General features: G+C 38.0%; 1 protein-coding gene across 1 annotated transcript in view; it reads left to right on the forward strand.

Moving 5' to 3' along the window:
• The window catches only part of LOC311297903 (neurexophilin-1), a 28964-nt gene extending 24655 nt beyond the window's left edge, over positions 1 to 4309 (forward strand). Inside the window, exon 2 of the mRNA XM_084420378.1 lies at positions 2926 to 4309. Within this exon, the coding sequence (XP_084276504.1) occupies positions 2926 to 3723 (798 nt within the window). The 3' untranslated portion in view covers positions 3724 to 4309. The remainder of the gene's footprint in view (positions 1 to 2925) is intronic.
• Positions 4310 to 18767: the final 14458 nt, after the last annotated feature.

Here is an 18767-nt window from a genome sequence, read left to right on the forward strand (position 1 = left end):
TGTTTATTTCAAAAAAAAAAAAAAGCCTGTAAAACAAGTGATGACTGTTAAATCAATCAAACATTTTCTATCAAGCAGTACACTTAAACACATCGTCCAAACAAATTTGATTTGCTAAAATTAATCAAACGTGGCAACGCTACAAAAACCAGTTCATCTTGGCGAATCATCAGCAACAACAAAAGGCACAACTAAAACGGTGTCTACTCTTTGAACCTACCTCAGGTTCAGAGACACTTGGCGCTCCAGAGACAAGTCTCAGTTATATTTTTATGCCCTGGAACAGATGGAGGTGAAGACAAGAGGTCACATGACTATTGGTAGTGTGAGATGGCATCAGTTGACTTGGACACCAGTGGAAGTGGGAATTAATTTTCTTGGTTGCGGTCCATGTCACCCCAACTCGCAAGGTCTCTGCAACCCATAAACGTGGAAGTGATTTTTGTCTCTAGTGAAGTCAGAGAGCTTCTGTACAGCATGAGACTGTTTCCTAGAAATTAATGTGTCTTTTGGGGGAGTTTTCACTTTGAACCTGACCATGCGGACACAATGCAGCTCAGGCCCATGGCTCAGAGACACAGACCAAACAGAATTTAGAGCTCATCAGATAATAAACAATACATCAAAGCATCATTGTTTTCTGACACTGCAACACACACACACACACAAACTTGTGAAGTGTCACATCCAACTGTTTGATCCAAGGTATGAGAGCTCTTGTAGGATTATCTGTGTATGAGGTGTTGCAAATAGATCATTACCATCTCGTAATTACCAGTTACGCCCACTCTGGGGCTCTTCACCCATCCATGAGCCCACATAAAGAGGCATCTCTTCCACCTCCACAACTATATACAGTATATAGAGTATATATACACACACACACACACACTATTTTATCTAACAACATCCTTCTCTCCTCTTGGACTACTTCCATCCAACCGGAGACCTCTTCCTCTCTCTGCTGTTTTTTTATTATTTATTTTTTAAAATCTGTTCAATTCTTTGCTCAATAAAAAGATGTTAAAATATATTAAAATTAATTTTAAAATGAGTGTTAATTTGAATAAAAATTCAATGGTAAATGATTGCCTACAACATTCTAAAATCTGCCAGTTTAATGCGACATGTAAGCTATGTATCGTTTCTTTTGCAACGACTATTATTTTAGAACGAACAGCAGAAGAGCTAAGGGGCGTTGTTAGGCACGTCGCGGAGCGGAGTTTTAGCTGTTCTAAAATGGTTACTCCATAAAAATATTCATTTTAATATTTATTTTATTCATAAAATAAACACCAGCAACAAAAAATATAACGTTATAACACATTTATTCCTCAGCCGCTCAACCAATCAGAATCAAGGACTGGAACTATCCGTTTTATGGCATATTTTAACAAGATTTTCAAATGGATAAAGAAAAAAAGACTGCCAAAATGTTTTTAAATGTTGGATTTATTAAACTGTGTTTCAAACATGTGAATAAACAGTCTCATATGTCTATTTATTTTTTAATATAGGCCTACTATTTATTAATTTATTGTTCTGTTTTATTTAACATTTTTACATTTAACATGAATAATCAAACATTTAACATAAACCAAGAATTGCACAACAATTTAAAATGTCTACTCAGGAGTGCCGACTCGAACCAGTCAGGAGCCGTTCACATATTGCTTTTTATGCGCGTCCAAATTCGTTATTTCGAATTCGTTAAATTCGTTATTTCAAATGTAGGTGCGCTGCAAGCGCGCTCATAATAGAATAGAAGCGAAGCGGTCGGTTGAAAACATCTCAATTTTTAAGAATGCCGCAAGCGCACAGCAGGTCATGTGACAAAAACCAACCAATCAGCTTCGGCCTTTCCGTAACAACATCGAAAGCTCGGCCGAACAGCTGATCATAGCTGTACAGGGCGGGTTTTTATTTCTCATCTCCATAAATATATCTAGTAGTAAAGCTAATGCAAGGGCTAGAAATCAATTAATCCTTTGCTGATAGGCCTACTTCCTCGTTATCATCTCATGGAGAGCGCAGTTCATGGTTGCATAGCAATGACAGACAGTATACACTTATTATAGGTGTACCTTAGTGATTCAGGATAGGACAGAAACACGGTTTGGAAAATGGATTCATGATGTACTCACTCATTACATAAATGTTGTACATTTTAAATACAAAAAGTTACGGATTTAATAATAATAATAATAATGATGATGATAATAATGGATAGGGGGCGCTGGCCCAAAAAAAGGTTGAGAACCACTGATCTAACCCTAACAGCCATAAAGGGATCAAATCATTCCCACAAAATATATAAAGCAATATAGTGAATCATGAGGACAGGTCAGATCGCAGAGATTGATTGAAGTGAGTCTAATGTGGCCTGGACATTTGTGTGAGGCGTCAATGACGCTTTGCCGTGGGTGAATGTTGATTCAAGTGCTAATGATGTTTCCCTTTTAGCAGTTCTTTGTTTTCTCCTTTCAATTCAGTCATTCAAATCATGCTATATTGCAAGGCAAGCACTGCATTAAAATTCCTGCACTGATATTTCTCAAACATTCTATTATTATTCATCTTCTCGACAGTTTCAAAACAAATCAACATACATTCAATAATTTGACCCTATTCAAACTTTGTTTTGCAGATTTCAGCCTTAGGTGCGCAGCATTTTGACTTTTTATAGAATAATAAAAAAAAAAGTACTTTTTTTTTTTTACAAAAACAAAGTCTAAACCCTAAGCATAAGTAAACTTCAATACTGTTCTTTTGCTTCCGTGCAAATGCCGCTATTTCCTTTGGGAAATGCAAATCTAGTTTCTATTCAAATTCCTGTCTGTGTAACCTCCTCTCTCTTTAAATGTCATCATCTCTTTTATACTTCCACTAACTGGCTCACTCTTGCTCCTGTTTTCTTTCCTCCAGCTGGCTCTAGGACAGGAAGATACCCACTCGTCATCTTCTTCCTTCCCCTCATCTACGTCAAAGTCCTCCTCCCCAGCAGACTCCTCCAAAACTCTTGGGGTTCTGGGATCTCAGGGTTCGATTTCACCCCTGAGCCGCTGGGTGATGCACAGCCGTGGCCGAGCCGCCAACACTTCCACAATGGAGCTGCCCTATCGTTCTCCGGTGCCCTTTTCCAAACAGGAATTTTGGGAAATGCTGGGTAGCGACCTCCTCAAAACGGACACGGACGAGTCGGGGAATTCCCGTGTGAAGCGCCGCCCCCCGATCGTCAAAACAGGCAAATTTAAGAAGATGTTCGGCTGGGGCGACTTCTACTCTAACATCAAGACAGTGCGCCTCAACCTGCTCATCACGGGTAAGATCGTGGATCATGGGAACGGCACCTTCAGCGTCTACTTCCGTCACAATTCCACCGGCCAGGGGAACATCTCAGTCAGCCTGGTACCTCCGGTGAAGGCCGTGGAGTTCGACTTGGAGCGGCAGAGCGTGGTCTACCCTAAAGACTCAAAGATCTTCAACTGCCGCATAGACTATGAGAAGGTGGACCGGAGCAAACGCACCTCGCTCTGCAACTACGACCCCTCCAAGACCTGCTTCCAGGAGCAGACACAAAGTCATGTGTCCTGGATCTGCTCCAAACCCTTTAAGGTCATTTGTATCTACATTTCATTCTACAGCACAGACTACCGACTGGTGCAGAAGGTCTGTCCAGACTATAACTACCACAATGAGATGCCCTACCTACCTTCAGGGTAGAGCTGTGAGGAGCAGTTAACTAGAGGGATGAGGAAGGCTGGATGGGGGAAGGTGTTAGCATATGAGGGATCGGTTCTATTACGGATACGAAGATGAATGCGAAATGCTAATTTGGGACAGGGGTTTTAAAGGACACAGAGGTCTTCAGCTAAAGACTCTTCCGAAACTTATCATTGAGCTGTTATGGACATCCTCTCATGACCTGAACATCACAGGTAGTTCAAAAGGTGAATGTACAGTATTTAATGTGCTGCAGTTGATGTCTTGAAGAACCTCTAAAGCAACCTGGCAAATATGACCTGCAAAAAACACATATATGCAAAACCAAACGGTCAGGCCCAGATGCTCAGTGTGGGAGGGTCCGCTGCATCAGTCCGAGTCCCTGATTGGCTGCGCTAATCAGTGCCCAGTGTTAAGGTCCTCTAATTATTACCCAGGAACAAGAAATCATACTGGTCACCACATATGCAGAAGTGGAAGAGTTATTTGTTTTTTTTTGTTGTTTTTTTTTTTAACTATGGGTCTTTAACATCCATGGACCCATTGCAAAAAAGGTTGTTTAAAATGGAAAGATGTTCTTCGCACTAAGAAAAAAAAAATATTTGAAGAACTGTTCATTGAATGGTTCTTTAGGGAACCAAAAATGGTGACATTTTTGTAAACCCCCATTTAGAATCTTTGTTTTTTTAAGAGTGTAGGTTTTTATTTTTCCCAAAAAATAATCACATTAGCTCACACAAGACATTAACACAACATTCATCAATGACAGTGACACACCTCAACTTTTCCACCTCTGCACATAAAAAACGTAAAGAATGACACCGAAAGTAGACTTTAAAAAAAGTTAGTGCTGTAGGTGCATAATGAAGTGTAGCAAGTGTAAGAGCAAAATGATAAAAACCTCCCCCTTAATATCAATAAAAAGAACAAAAGCAGGACAGAAAGCTCTTTAATTAAAAATACAGCACTGAAAAAGAGATGTTGAGTCTGCATTGAGCCCAATCTCTCTATTGTTCTGACTGTTACGGAAGAGCAGAAAAGAGGTTTTGTTTGGTCAGGATTCCTGACTTTGTGCTGTGATAACTGTTCTGCTGAACACACGATTGCTTCATCCTTGTCTGAACATTCCCTCACAGTCAGCTGGTTTATCATTGAAATAAAAAAAAACAAGTTAATTTTGCATAATTTAATCACACTGCTAAATGGGAGAGCTTGCAGTACATTTTAAGATTTACCTGGCCAAGGTCTTTTCTGGATGAAAAATGTTCATATTACATGAACAGAATTCACGCTGACCTTCAATGAACACCCTGTTTATTGATAAATTATTGTGAAGGAAAATCATTGATATATAATTCAGGTGGATTTAGGTCAACAGGTGAACTGAAATCATCAGGGGGAGAAATGAAGGAAGAGGCAAGACAGAAAGGAAGGATGGAAGGTAAAATCAGCAGTGGGTGTTGTGACGTATGCAGTGACGAGCAGATGAGTACATGACAGAGTGAAGAGGAGAAAAAGAGCATATGAAAGGTTACGCACAACATGAGCAAACTAACAGGAGATGGATCGGGAACAAACAGATGAGGAAGGGACAGAATGAATATAGAGGGGGGGGAAGAGGAGAGAATCATGAAAAAAGACTGAAAAACAAACTCAGGATGCTAAATAGAGTAACATAAAAGCACAATATGGAACATCAAAGTGTCGTCTCACCGAGAGAGTTGGGGGGGAGCTTTTTATGAGCCCACGAAGGAAAAAAAACCCTCTTTGCCTGAAGTTAAATTCAGTATGGTGAATATATCCCTGTGGGTTTCTATGCAGTTTAGAGAGTTACAAAGACGGAAATATCCTGCTGGATAGATCAGTTTAACCATATTCTTAAAAGAGATTATTAATCTACTATTTATCTCCCTCTATTCTGAAATGTATTGTTTTACAAAGATTATTAAAGGTCCGAAATTATCTGACAATATAACTAGCAGGTTATCACAAAACTTGTAGCATCATATACAAGCTGGTAAACCTATACATAAAAAACAAAACAACAACTTTAGACATCAAAGATAAGATTATGATGCTCGTTATAAGACATTAAACTTAGTAGATGGTTTGATTATACATCACTTACATCTGACTTAAACCATGCTGCAATTCCTTCTCATTGTTTTTTGGACCCTGTAATTGCTAAAGCAGGTAGAATAAGATGCACCTGTGTCTCCTCTAACAGGCCTGTGTCTGATCTGTGTAACTGAACTTTTGATCCAGACTGTGAGGCTTTGATGTGTCTCTGTTGCCTAAATATGCTACCGTGTCGAAATGTTTGGCCAGTCTGGTCATATGAAATTTGCCTCAGTGTAATTCTCAGAACAGACACATGTGAAAATAAAACACCTCTGTGCCCAGTGCAGCATGTCTCGCCTGCCCTGCTGGTGAACTGAGCGCTGGGGCTCTCGCTTCTCCCTCAGGCGCTGGTCTGGACTGAGCTTCCTAATCTCCTGCAGCTTAACTACACTACCGCCTGCACAGAAGTGCGCGCGCACACACACACACACACACACACACACACAGAGAGAGAGAGAGAGAGATGCTCATGTAATGGTGTAATCGCTCACTTGCAGGAATCTTTCATTCTCTTTTTTTTCATTAGTTCTTTTTTTGCTCGTTCTTTTTCAATCATTGTTTGTTTCATTCATTTTTGTTGCTTTCAGTCTTACTCTTTTGTGTGTTCTTTCATGTTTCTTTTTCATTCGTTCTTTTTGTTCTCTTTCAGTCGTTCAACTTCATTCCGTTTCATTCATTGTTTCTCAGTCATTAGTCCATCCTTTTCAGTCATTTTTCCTTTTGTTTGCTCTTTGATATTTTTCACATTCATTTGTTCTTTCGTTCAATCTTTTGTTACAGTACTTTTCTTTGTTTGTTCACTTTCATTTTGTTTTCATCCATCCTTTTTTCTCTTTCCTTCTTTCACTTTCTTCTTTTGCTCTCTTTTTTGTTTGTTCCCTTCATTTGTTTGCTTACTTTCATCCTTCCATCCTTTTTTCACTTTCTTACATTCCTTATTTCTTCCTTCTCTATTTTCCTACTCTCTCTTTCTCTCTCTAACCCCTAGTGGTTCCCTTCACTCTTCTCATGGTCACAGGATACTTTAGATCCCTACTTATACGACACTCACAGTTAACAACAGAACATTAAGTGTTCCCCTGGTGCTCTCGTACGAGAGGTCGCTGACTATTGTGTCTATATTAAACCGCTGAACATGAGCACAACAGTGCTCCACAAAATCATACTGTTTAGAAATCAATTGTAATTAGCTTCAACTTGCTTTCAGGTAATAGTCCCACTTTGAATGCTACTTGCCCACAAAGCTTCCTGCAAATCTGTTACCCATACATAACTACAGATACCATTATATCCAAGGGAAATGCCACCAAAACAACCCAGAATCTCCCTCTGACTGCAGAAGAGGGATAAGAAGACTACACTGTCACGCACTGCTGGGCGTTGCCAAGGCAAGGATAAAAGTTGAAGTGGAGGAACTCTTCAGTTGTCATAGCGACGGGCTCCTTGGCTGGCCTGTCGGGCTTGGACGGAGCATCGGACACCTGGTCAATCCGTAGAACCAGAACTGAGCTAGCAGCCTCTGTAAGCAAGAAATTGTATAATGAAATGTGGTACAAAATGTACTGAACAGACATATACTGCATATATATATAGAAATAAATGAATATTTATAAATATATATATGAGAATTATATAGGAATTCAGATATATACAATAATCCAACTCCCGGGGACTGGATGAAGCTGTATTACATGTCAGACAGTGGACTTTTCTCTGGTTCATTTGAGGTTTGCTGTTTATTTCTCTATTTTTACATTGTTTACTTAAAGTGTGTGTCATATAGTGTATGGATGACAATGGTGGCATTTATTGTGGTTTTCTGACATCTGAAAAAAAAAAAAAAACTGAATAAATTAGAAGGAAAGCACTGAGTTCAGAGGGCTAAAGTGACTGTCGTCTCAGGTCTCATCTTGTTTTGACTGCTGATTGACAGAGGGGATGACATGAGTACGACATGAAAGTCTATGTTATCACTCTATTTGCATACTTGTTTTCAGTGCCCATGGCAAGAAGCGGGGGAAAACAGGAGGCAATATTCCACAGGGACACGGAGAAAGAGATGGAATGAGAGAAAGAGGTGACAGAATTACTGAAACGGTGTAACAATACAATAAAGTGCACTTAAAAAGTGTCACGTGAACTCAAAATGTCTTCTCACTTTCGTTCATTCCTTTCTCTCTGAAAATGTGGACATAATTGGCATTAAATCTGTCCAGAATCACAATTAAACCTGACATTCCATAACATGCAAATGAGCTTGAATTATGTCGTCATTAAGCAGATTGATTACAATGTCGTATCTGACAGCAATTTCCGTTCACCCTTTTGTTCTCTTTGTCTTTATATATGTTATTTCACGTCCCTAACCACCCTCCGCTCTCTTCACTTTTCTCTCTTTCCTCTCATCTCCCAATCCGGCCTCTTGCACATCCTGCCTGAGGATAACCTTGGAGAGAGTGATGAAACCGCTCTAATTTGGGCTGTGAGCTCCCGCTCAACCCAACGTTAATAACATAATTCAAAACAAACCAGCGGTGGCGCCCCACAACACATCAGACAGCAAGGGAGAACATAACGGAGAGAAAAGCATAAGAAAATTACAAAAAGAGTGAAAGATAAGAGGGCATATAAATACGTTTAAGTGGGCAGGAGTACAAGGGCAATAAAAAAAAAAAAAGCTATTGAACAGTTTAAATATTTCAGAAAATTTACCCAATGAAAAATGAGCTTGGTTTATTGCCTTTTGCATAAGCCTGTAGGATCATGTCATGGCCTACGGTCACTGTTAAATGTTGGCCTGTAGTATTAAATGAATATGCATCTGATGATGAGAGCAAAATGTATGCATTATTATTTGTTTCTGTTTCTTCTTCTTGTTATTTTGTGACCTCCACATAAGTTGTTTTCTCCAGATCTCAGAGAAATGTTCTTGTGAATCCAACCTAAAGGTGTTATTCTTCACGATCTTGTTGTATCTTGTTGTGGAGGTCACAGGCATTTCTTAGTGCAATATAAAAGCTGCTCCATGTCTGTCAGTGATAAACCAGTTCAAATTTGGTGTCTGACACTTGAGAAGGAGACTTTATTATAATAAACACTATAGTGAATATGTGGTCAGTTTTACTGCCAGTCAGCTCAAGAGACTCAAGAGACTGAGATGTGGTTTGTGACCATCCAGACAAATTGGCAGAAAATCATGAAAAATCACGAGTAAACAACTTTTGTTATACTGTGATCACAAGAAAAAAAAAAGAAAAAGAAGAACACATATTTTGATGTAATACGTTTTTTACATGCAACATATAAAGCACAAATATGTCATCACACAATTAATATACTTCAGCAAGCCAGATAAGTTTTAAAGTAAAAAAAAGCAACAACAACAACAACAAAAAAAAAGCACTGGAGTAATGTACAAGGCCTTATATGATTTTGAAGTTCATCTGGAAACATAAAAAATTCTGATATTTAAATACCACAAACGGAATAATTAGTACAGGTTATGATGCACACATTTGCTGGCTGGGACTATGGGTTGAGAACACCATACAGAGGATGGACGGTATGTCCACTGCCTAAAGGAATCTTCCAGGTCAAAAGCTTTTCTGGCACAATTCAGTATACAACAGAAAAAGGCTTGTTCCTGGTTAGTTATTAAATAAATAAATATGTTTAATATGACAATAGAGAGAAAGTAAACTGCATAATAAATAAATTAGAAATAAATCAGTTGCAAAGCAAAAAGGTGCAAACTAATTAAACAGGTGCATAAAAATGGCAAAAAATAAATAAAGCTAAATAAATAAAATCACAATTAAAGTAAGTCACTTGGGATGTATACATTAAAATACACCGTTTGAAAAGTATAATCACAAGATTAATATTATGCATGTTGGCAGGAGTCGCTTTCTCACCTTGAATGTATGGAGCTTCACTTTGCATTTGCTAACAAATAACCAAAATTTTCATCCACGAAGATAATTGAAAAGTGCTGCCAAATGAAAAAGTTTGACTCAAATAAATAATAAATACAAATAATAAAAAGCTTTTAATGAATAATTCATTGATGCTGCTTGTACAAATATACAGAACAAGCGTCGCATTTCTGCTTTCAAACCTTAAGAATCTTACGGTTTGGATGGATGTGTCAATAATCTGGGAGATTATTTAATGCCATCTTGTTTATGAACTGTGATATGGTGGAATAGATTGACAAATCTGGGAATACAGGGGGCCACGCATGAATCCAGCAGTGTTGGGCTGAGTGCTGTTTTCCTTTGCCATGAGCTGTTGGCCTGATTTTCATAACGAATCATCAATATTGATGTGCTCTCTCTAGTTAAAGATCCAACCTGAAGAATCCACAAAAAGCTTCTCGAATACTCAACGAAAAAAGAAAAAGCTGGAGAAAAACAGTCCAGTGCAGGAGAAAAGAGCGAGCAAGAAAGAGGATGAGTAGGACGACGAAGACCTCCATGTCTATGAAAACCAATTAGGAGAGCAGTTACCTGGAAACCAGAAGAGTCCAGAGGCTAGTCATTAGCATAGCTCTGCTCATCACATTCAAATATGTGAATTTATTTTTTCTGTCTTGTTCTCTCTGTAACAATATTTTGCCTCAGAACTGTCAGCAGACACGGAAATCCTGCACACAAACACATTGGAAGTGTTTCCATGTATAGGCATTTTAATAGCATTTCCAGACCGCCACGACGCTCAACAACAGAGATTAGCACAGCCGGGGCTCACAAAGATAAAGTCACAAGCACACAATCCAACAGCTACTCAAAACCCTTCCTCAATACTCAATATTTACTCAAACACATACTGGAAGATGGAGAGAGAGATGGAGAGAGAGAGAGAGGGAGAGAGAGAGAGAGAGAGAGAGAGAGAGAGAGAGAGAGAGAGAGAGAGAGAGAGAGAGAGAGAGAGAGAGACCAAAGGCTGTGTTTTAGCTGGCCAGAAAGCGAAATGGAAGGAGAGGAAAACCACATACCTGATTAAAAAATATGAGAGAGCGTGAGACAGAGATGTGGAGTAAAAAAAATAAAAAAAATAATTAAAGAGCATCTGTGAGGCTGATAGGAATAAAAGAAGAAAAACAGACCCAGGGGCCAGAATAAGATGACATGAATAAACTAATCATTCTAATTTAATTAGAATAATCTCCCACAGACCTTGCAAATTATATTAATGGCCGGATTATAGAGTGTGAGTACAATATACCATTGCTCTGAAAACTCGATCTCACAATGGTTGTAATAAGATGAATCAAATTGTAATGATGAAGATTTGTAACCATTTTCTTTTTACAGTTTGGAACAGCAACATCTTTTGATGAAATAAAATTAGTTTCTTCCAACAGTTTCATTAATAATATCTGTTTTAAAATATTTTTTTGAAATTTTGAGGAAATAACGTGTAGAATAATAATCTCATTAGACTTATGTATTTATTACCATTATATTGGCTATAAGACCTAGGTTTCTATATTGCATTAGACTTGAAAAACAAAAACAAAAAAACATTGACCATCAGAAGAAACGTAGATTAAGATTTGAGAGATGCCGGACTGACTCCTCGAAGGTTTCAATCTCTTTTTGTCTTACAACAAATGTGTGTTTGTCCCCACAGTGTTACACTACCTTTCACCTTGAATCAATGACTTGGTCTGTTTTTAATGATCTGGCTTGACAAAATCTCCTCCAGAGACTACAGAGGAAGCCAACCAAACACATAACAAAGCCTTGAACAATTCCTGTATCCAACTCTGAAACTTTAATAATAATAATAATAATAATAATATAATTTTCTGGGTACTCAAGATGCTTTACATGGAAGGGGGAATCTCCTCAACCAATAAAATAATTAAGGGCTCGCTTGTTTTGGTCTATATCCAGATGCTGAAAAGACAAATGTAAACTGATACTTTAAAAAAAACAATGAGCAATGAGAGGCAATTACAGTGATTTTGCAACAGGTAATGGGTGTTTCTTGGGCATGATTCACATTGGAGTGCCTAAAACCCCCTTAGTGGTAAAATTGTTGCAACTCACAAAATCTCATGGCATATTTATTATAGAACTCCAGCAATACATTTTCCCCACTAAGTAATATAGTTCATTAGCATAACTGTAGGCTCTTTATGGCTGCAGAGCAGAGTAACAACTTGCCAATTTAATTTAGAACGTGTGATCACAGGTAATGTTAATTTAGTTCATCCGGTTACAGTTTAGGTTCCACTTTGAAACGTGATTCCTGATGCAGAATTCCCTATTTTAAAGCAATCCACCTTTATACGCACCTAGCTTTACATTCTTTTGGACAGAACCTATGATAGCGCTGCAATCTCATAACACACACCTACATGCCTACAGACATACAAAGCTAAAAGAGGCATCACGAGTCGATCATTGTGACAGCAGTAGCGATCTCTCTCTCTCTCTCTCTCTCTGTGGGGCAGCTGTAAAGGACATCTCCACTTCAGAGTGAGGTGCCGTGAATCAGAGGAAGTGATTTAAATTCACTGACGGGACTTTAAATACCAGCCAGGGATCATAGCGGTGCCCTTTGGCAAAGTAATTATTCACTCGACTAAAAGAAGCCTAGGTGTGTGTGTGTGTGTGTGTGTGTGTGCCTGCAAAGAGAGATACAAGGAATTTTGTATCTGAGTGAAAGGATTTCTATTGAGGATGTGTTTATTTAGGTGTGGTTTGTGTGAATGGGTATATACCCACTCTACAATCAATGAATGTTTGTAAGTAAGTGAATCACTCTGTAGTGTGTGGAGCCTCAGTATGTTGTACAGGCTTCCCTAGACCAAAGAATGGCAGGAAGAGAAAAACTGCACTATAGTTCAAAAGTTTGTGGTTGGTAAGACTTTTATAATGTTTTTAAAAGAAGTCTCATATGCTCACTAAGGCTGCATTTATTTGATCAAAAATACACTAAAATAGTAATATTGTAAAACATGAGTAAAATTTTAAATAACTGTTTAAACATGATCACATGATCCTCCAGAAATCATTCTAATTTGCTGATACATAGTTGAGCTGCTTGATATTGTGAAATATCAAATATGTTATACATTTTTCCAGGATTCTTTGATGAATAGGAAGTTCAAAAGATCAGTTTTATGAATACTTGATGAATAAAAGAAAGAAAGAAAGAAAGAAAGAAAGAAAGAAAGAAAGAAAGAAAGAAAGAAAGAAAGAAAGAAAGAAAGAAAGAAAGAAAGAAAGAAAGAGAGAAAGAGAGAAAGAGAAAGGAAAAAACAAATACAACAGAGAATGAATAACTGAATTTCAGATAACAAAGAAAATGACAGAAAGAACGAACAAACAAATGGATGAAATGAAGGAAAGGAAATAATTACTAAGAGGAAAGAGGCAGAAAACAGAGAAAGTCAGACAATGTCTGCCTCCTCATCCCTCTATCTATACGATATATGATCATCTTTTTATCATCAATCCATCCATATCTCCGTCTAGTAAGCTCAGTGTCTCTTTGAATAAACATCTGCAGAAAGACTACACATTCACAGTGACACTTCTTTCTTTCTTTCTCTCATCCTCTTCTATCTGTCAGCCACATTCTGTTTCTTTTGTGTTATTTTCCCCCACCCTCCTCAGGACACCCTATTTTTATTTACCTCTCTTTTGTTCCTTTCTCTCTCTCTATCTCTCTTTTATGAAATAAAGCGGCATAATTTGGGTAATAGTCAGAAACAGTGACAGCCCCACTGCATGATGGGAAGTGACATTTATTGGGAAGCCGTCCTTCAGAGAGACATGTGACAGTTCCTCAGGCCACCACTTCCTCCACTCATGTCTCTCTCACTCCACGCTGTCTTTCTCTACTGTATGTGTGTGTACTGATGGATAGGACTGCTACTGATATGAACACACTGACTGTGTATGTACAGTAAAGTCAGAGATAAGATACATACATATACATAGTATATTTCATTCAAAAGTTCAAAAACCACAACAAATTCCTTGTGTTTGCGCACACTTAGCGAATAACACATAGCTCATTCTGATTCTGATTATTACTCCAATAAGTACACCGTATGAATATGTGAAACAGGACTGTAAAATAAAGTGGTACCAATATATAAATAATTCACAAACATGGTTACATTTCAAAAGATGTCAATACATACAATGCCGTCGCAAACTAATGAGATGGACAGACAGGCACTGTGCCAAAAGTCAGTAAGCTGCCTTGTTGCCTACACAGGCGGCACCCTAACCTCATAAGTGCCTGATTTGGAACACACTGCATACGCAGCAACTCAGCACAAACAGCAAGCCACACACCGGAGACTCGACTCATAATTGGTTTTAAGAGAGTTTGACATTAGCATGTTGCTAAGCTATCGGCAAAATACTCTAATAAGCATAAAATATATCACACACATATTGGGTAAAATAATCCATTTTTAATTACACTGAACTGTTTGTTCTTCAATAGTTTTAAGTATTGAATGAAATGCAAGTTAATTTATAATCGACATTTCTCTTGCCTCATCTGTCATTTGGACTTATTTTTTCCACTGAGCTTGTCACAGTGCATAATGGGATTTCTTTCTCTACAAAGGATGCATGCAATGCTGACTTAGAATTTGGCTAATATTAAGTGTCTTAGAAAGCAGGATAATTAAGTTGCTTACCTTGTTGCCGTCGCATCTGAATCATGCCCATGATAAATGCTGCCTCTGTAGTTTAGGAACAGAACAAAAATGTCAGGACAAAACAAAAGACAATAGAAAGGAATGGATACAGCTTTTTATGACTTAAGCAAACTTTCCGCGTTTATTTTATTACTTACGCACACAGTAGGGCCCTCAATTATTTCCCTCATAGCTGCTTCAAAATGCAGACTCAGCTTTCGCTCTGTCTTTCTCTACCGTCCTCCTCCTCATCCTTCTACATCCCTCAATCAATCTTCATTTTCTCTCGCTCTGCACATTCCATCCTCCCTCACCATTTTTCCTACTCTTTAATGGGCGACCATCAAAATCCCTCAAGTAAAACACTCCTCGTCTTATCTCTCCAGTCTTTCCCCATTAATTCCCTCTGTTGGTCCTCCTTCCTAATAAACAAGATTTCATATGATACCGTGGAATGCAGGACCGGCTCCATCTTAATAAACACAATGCTGTGCAAGAATGATAACAAAAAGAATATGAAGGTGCATACAGAAATATGTAAAGTTATGACAAGCACCTTTGTAGCGTCTAATGAAGACGTTAGAAACCAACATGTCTGACCGCACAGATTTTGTTCGACCACCTGTGACAGGCACAGAAAACTGCAGCACATGCCGAGCTGTGTGATGTCAGTGTGTATCAGGATGTCTTGACAATCTCTCAAAGTGACATGACTCATTTCGAGAATAAGGTGAGTTGTCATAGGCTTCACGTGAAGGTGTGAAATCACATGGATGAGGAAAGATGCGTGTGAATGAGAGAAACAGAGAGCATTCAGGACAGAGGGAAAGAATCAAAGAGCACATTAAAGGTGTTTTCACACCCAATTCCTTTCAGGGGTCTGAGAACACTTTACAAGAAATGGGGTTTAAAGTGTTAATGCTTCAAATTAACTCAGGTAATGTTGACACACTGTTGAAACAGAGAAGGAGACAATATGCTTTTTGGGGTTTTAGGTAGATGGTATATATCATTATAATAACACACTTAATATAAAAAGTCAAACAAGCAATAGAAACTTTGGTCTAATGAAAAATGGTGAAGAACAAAAGGCTATTAATGCATTCATAATTACTTTTTCACTTTTCATTATCTCTAGTTTTGGTGACTAAACCATAGAATTTAGTGAGAATAATGATAAAACATGTTAAAATGTCACAAACCTGCTTCATCCCTCCATTCCTCCACCCTCAACGCACACAATCCCATGAGTCACAGCTCTGTATTCAAAACACAAACAAAGATAATACAAAACAGGGAGCAGGAACAAAATGGAAAACAAGGAATGGGAACATGGCATAATCAAGCAGGGTATAAAAATGCAACAGTTTAACAAACATGCAAAGACAACGACCATCAACAGACAACTGAAACACTGGGGTACACTGTATATACGTGACAAGATGACACGGGCTAACAAGGGACAAGTGGGGGTAATTAATCACTATAGCAACAAACAAGGGTAACTAGGGAAACAAACAAAGGAGCTAACACATGATCACCACAGGAACAATGGGAACAGGGAATCAAAATAAGACAGGAATGTAACACTAGTGATACTTTAATGACAGTTAGTTGACATATAGCTGCAAATTATTGAGACTTAATTGATATGTAGTTGCAAAGTTACATAGTAGAATGTCTAAAGCGGACTATCAAAGTAAAGAGTAACTGATTTAAAAATAAAACGAACTTAAGGTAACTAAAGATGTTAGAGAGAAATGCAACAAGGACAAAAGAACAGAGTAGAGAGGAAGATGATGGATAAGAGAAGGAGGTGAAGAAGGGTTGAGTGTAATTATATTCACAGTGTTATGAAGCATATACCCATTTAGACTTCACTCATACATACACACACACACACACACACACACACACACACACACACACACACACACACAGCTGAGCTCATGCATTGTAAATCCTTTATACACTCACAGACTGGTGATCTGAAACAGAAACACTCCGGTTTGAAGGATTAATAGCGAGATCACTGATTCACATCAAATAATGCACTCCTCCGCATGCACATACGTACACACACAGATTTTGACAGCACACAGCTTCCATATATTTTGCATTACTCTGTCACTTTTGCACACAAATTGTAACATTTCTTTGATATAAGTTTTGAAAGTTTAAAATCTGAGATAAAAATAAACTAGTATGCTTTGATATAAATTAATGTTTATGAATTAATATTACTAATTAATTAATATTTATAATAACTTTTATTAATACTGATATAACATGTACAGTGCTATGCATAAGTTTAGACACCCATGCTAAAGTTGACTAAAAAGAGGAATAAAAAATCATCTTTTGGAAATTGAACTTAATGCCTTAATTTAAATAATTAGGAAAAATCCAACCTTTAAGGACACCAATTTTCTTTGTGAATGAATAATGTATCGTAAATAAATAAATGTTCTTCCTTAAAATACAGGGTGCATAAGTCTGGACACCCCTATGTTAAATTCCCATAGAGGCAGGCAGATTTTTATTTTTAAGTATTTTTTTACATTTTTTGTTTAGGATACTATGCATCCTGATAAAGTTCCCTTGGCCTTTGGAATTAAAATAGCCCCACATCATCACATAGCCTTCACCATACCTAGAGATTGGCATGGGGTACTTTCCATAAGATCATCTCTCAATGCAAATCAAACTAGCTTTTAGGCTAACTGAAATAAAACCATGCCAATCTCTAGGTATGGTGAAGGCTATGTGATGATGTGGGGCTATTTTAATTCCAAAGGCCAAGGGAACTTTATCAGGATGCATAGTATCCTGGATCCATGAAGTAACTGGCCTTTAAAAATAAAAATCTGCCTGCCTCTATGGGAATTTAACATAGGGGTGTCCAGACTTATGCACCCTGTATTTTAAGGAAGAACATTTATTTATTTACGATGCATTATTCATTCACAAAGAAAATTGGTGTCCTTAAAGGTTGGATTTTTCCAAATTTTTTAAATTAAGGCATTAAGTTCAGTTTCCAAAAGATGATTTTTTATTCCTCTTTTTAGTCAACTTTAGTATGGGTGTCTAAACTTATGCATAGCACTGTATATGTATGTAATGTGTAATATTATTTAATTAAATGTTTATTATTTTCTTCACTATGTCAATGTGTAATGGTTGATCTTGTAGAGAATGTGCACGACGAAGGATTGGAAATCAGAGTAGTCTTTAATAAAGCTAAACAGAACACTAAACTATAGAACAACCACTTCAATATAAGCAATACTGGACAAAAGAAACTGAGGAAACACAGGGCATAAATAGACAGGGGAAAGTTAACATAACTTTAAAAAAAAAACACTTGCAAACTCAATGAATAAACATGGAAACAAACTAGCAAAGGCAACACAGGCAAAACAGGAACATAAAAAAAAAAGAAAGCGTAAGCGAAAGTTCTACCAGAAAGACTTCACTGCCACGTCATTAATTCATAATTCCACGCTACCAATCACAGCTTGACATCAAATATAAAAGACCGATCTTACCGTCCCATTTTGTTGCCCGCAGGTGTCATAGCAAAGTTTTCCCCCATCCTCCCCACCACCACCAGAATGGCTCCCGTCCACTCGTCAGGGGGTAGGCTCCGCCCCTGCCTCTATCATCAGGCACGACCTACAAGCTAACTTTCAGACCCGGACGGAGGACGGGGCCTACGCACAAGAACTCTGAGATGGAGCTTGTCGAGCGTCTACTTTTATTTTGTCTGTAAAATCCTTTCACAAAATAAATTCTATTTCATTCGAGAATCCTCCTGAGTTTTTTTGGTAGAACTACACGTGACACTATGTCATTTACTCTATGTCTCCATCTGCCCATTTTCAACAGTCCCGTCATCTAGTCAAAGTCAATTTGTGTTCTTAAGCGATCTTGCGTCTTTGTGTTCTCGTACTACATCCTCATCAACCGTCAAAGTTCAATTCCAATACTCAAGAACGCAAGTACAGAGGAAGCATGAAAGCACCCAGACGTGTTCTTGAAACCGAGGATGCAGCGAGTGCAGACTTGAGATAATAGAACTGTTAGAGATTCCAGAAGACGCTGCGGGCCGACAACGTCCGGAAGCCTGTAAGCTTTAGACTTCTCACTCTCACTTAAAGGTGCTCTAAGCCAGTGGTTCCCAAACCTGTCCTGGAGTACCCCCAACACTGCACGTTTTCTTTGTCTCCCTAATCAAACACACCTGGTT

The sequence above is a fragment of the Rutilus rutilus genome, assembly GCF_951802725.1.
Source record: "Rutilus rutilus genome assembly, chromosome: 1".
Taxonomy (NCBI): Eukaryota; Metazoa; Chordata; class Actinopteri; order Cypriniformes; family Leuciscidae; genus Rutilus; species Rutilus rutilus.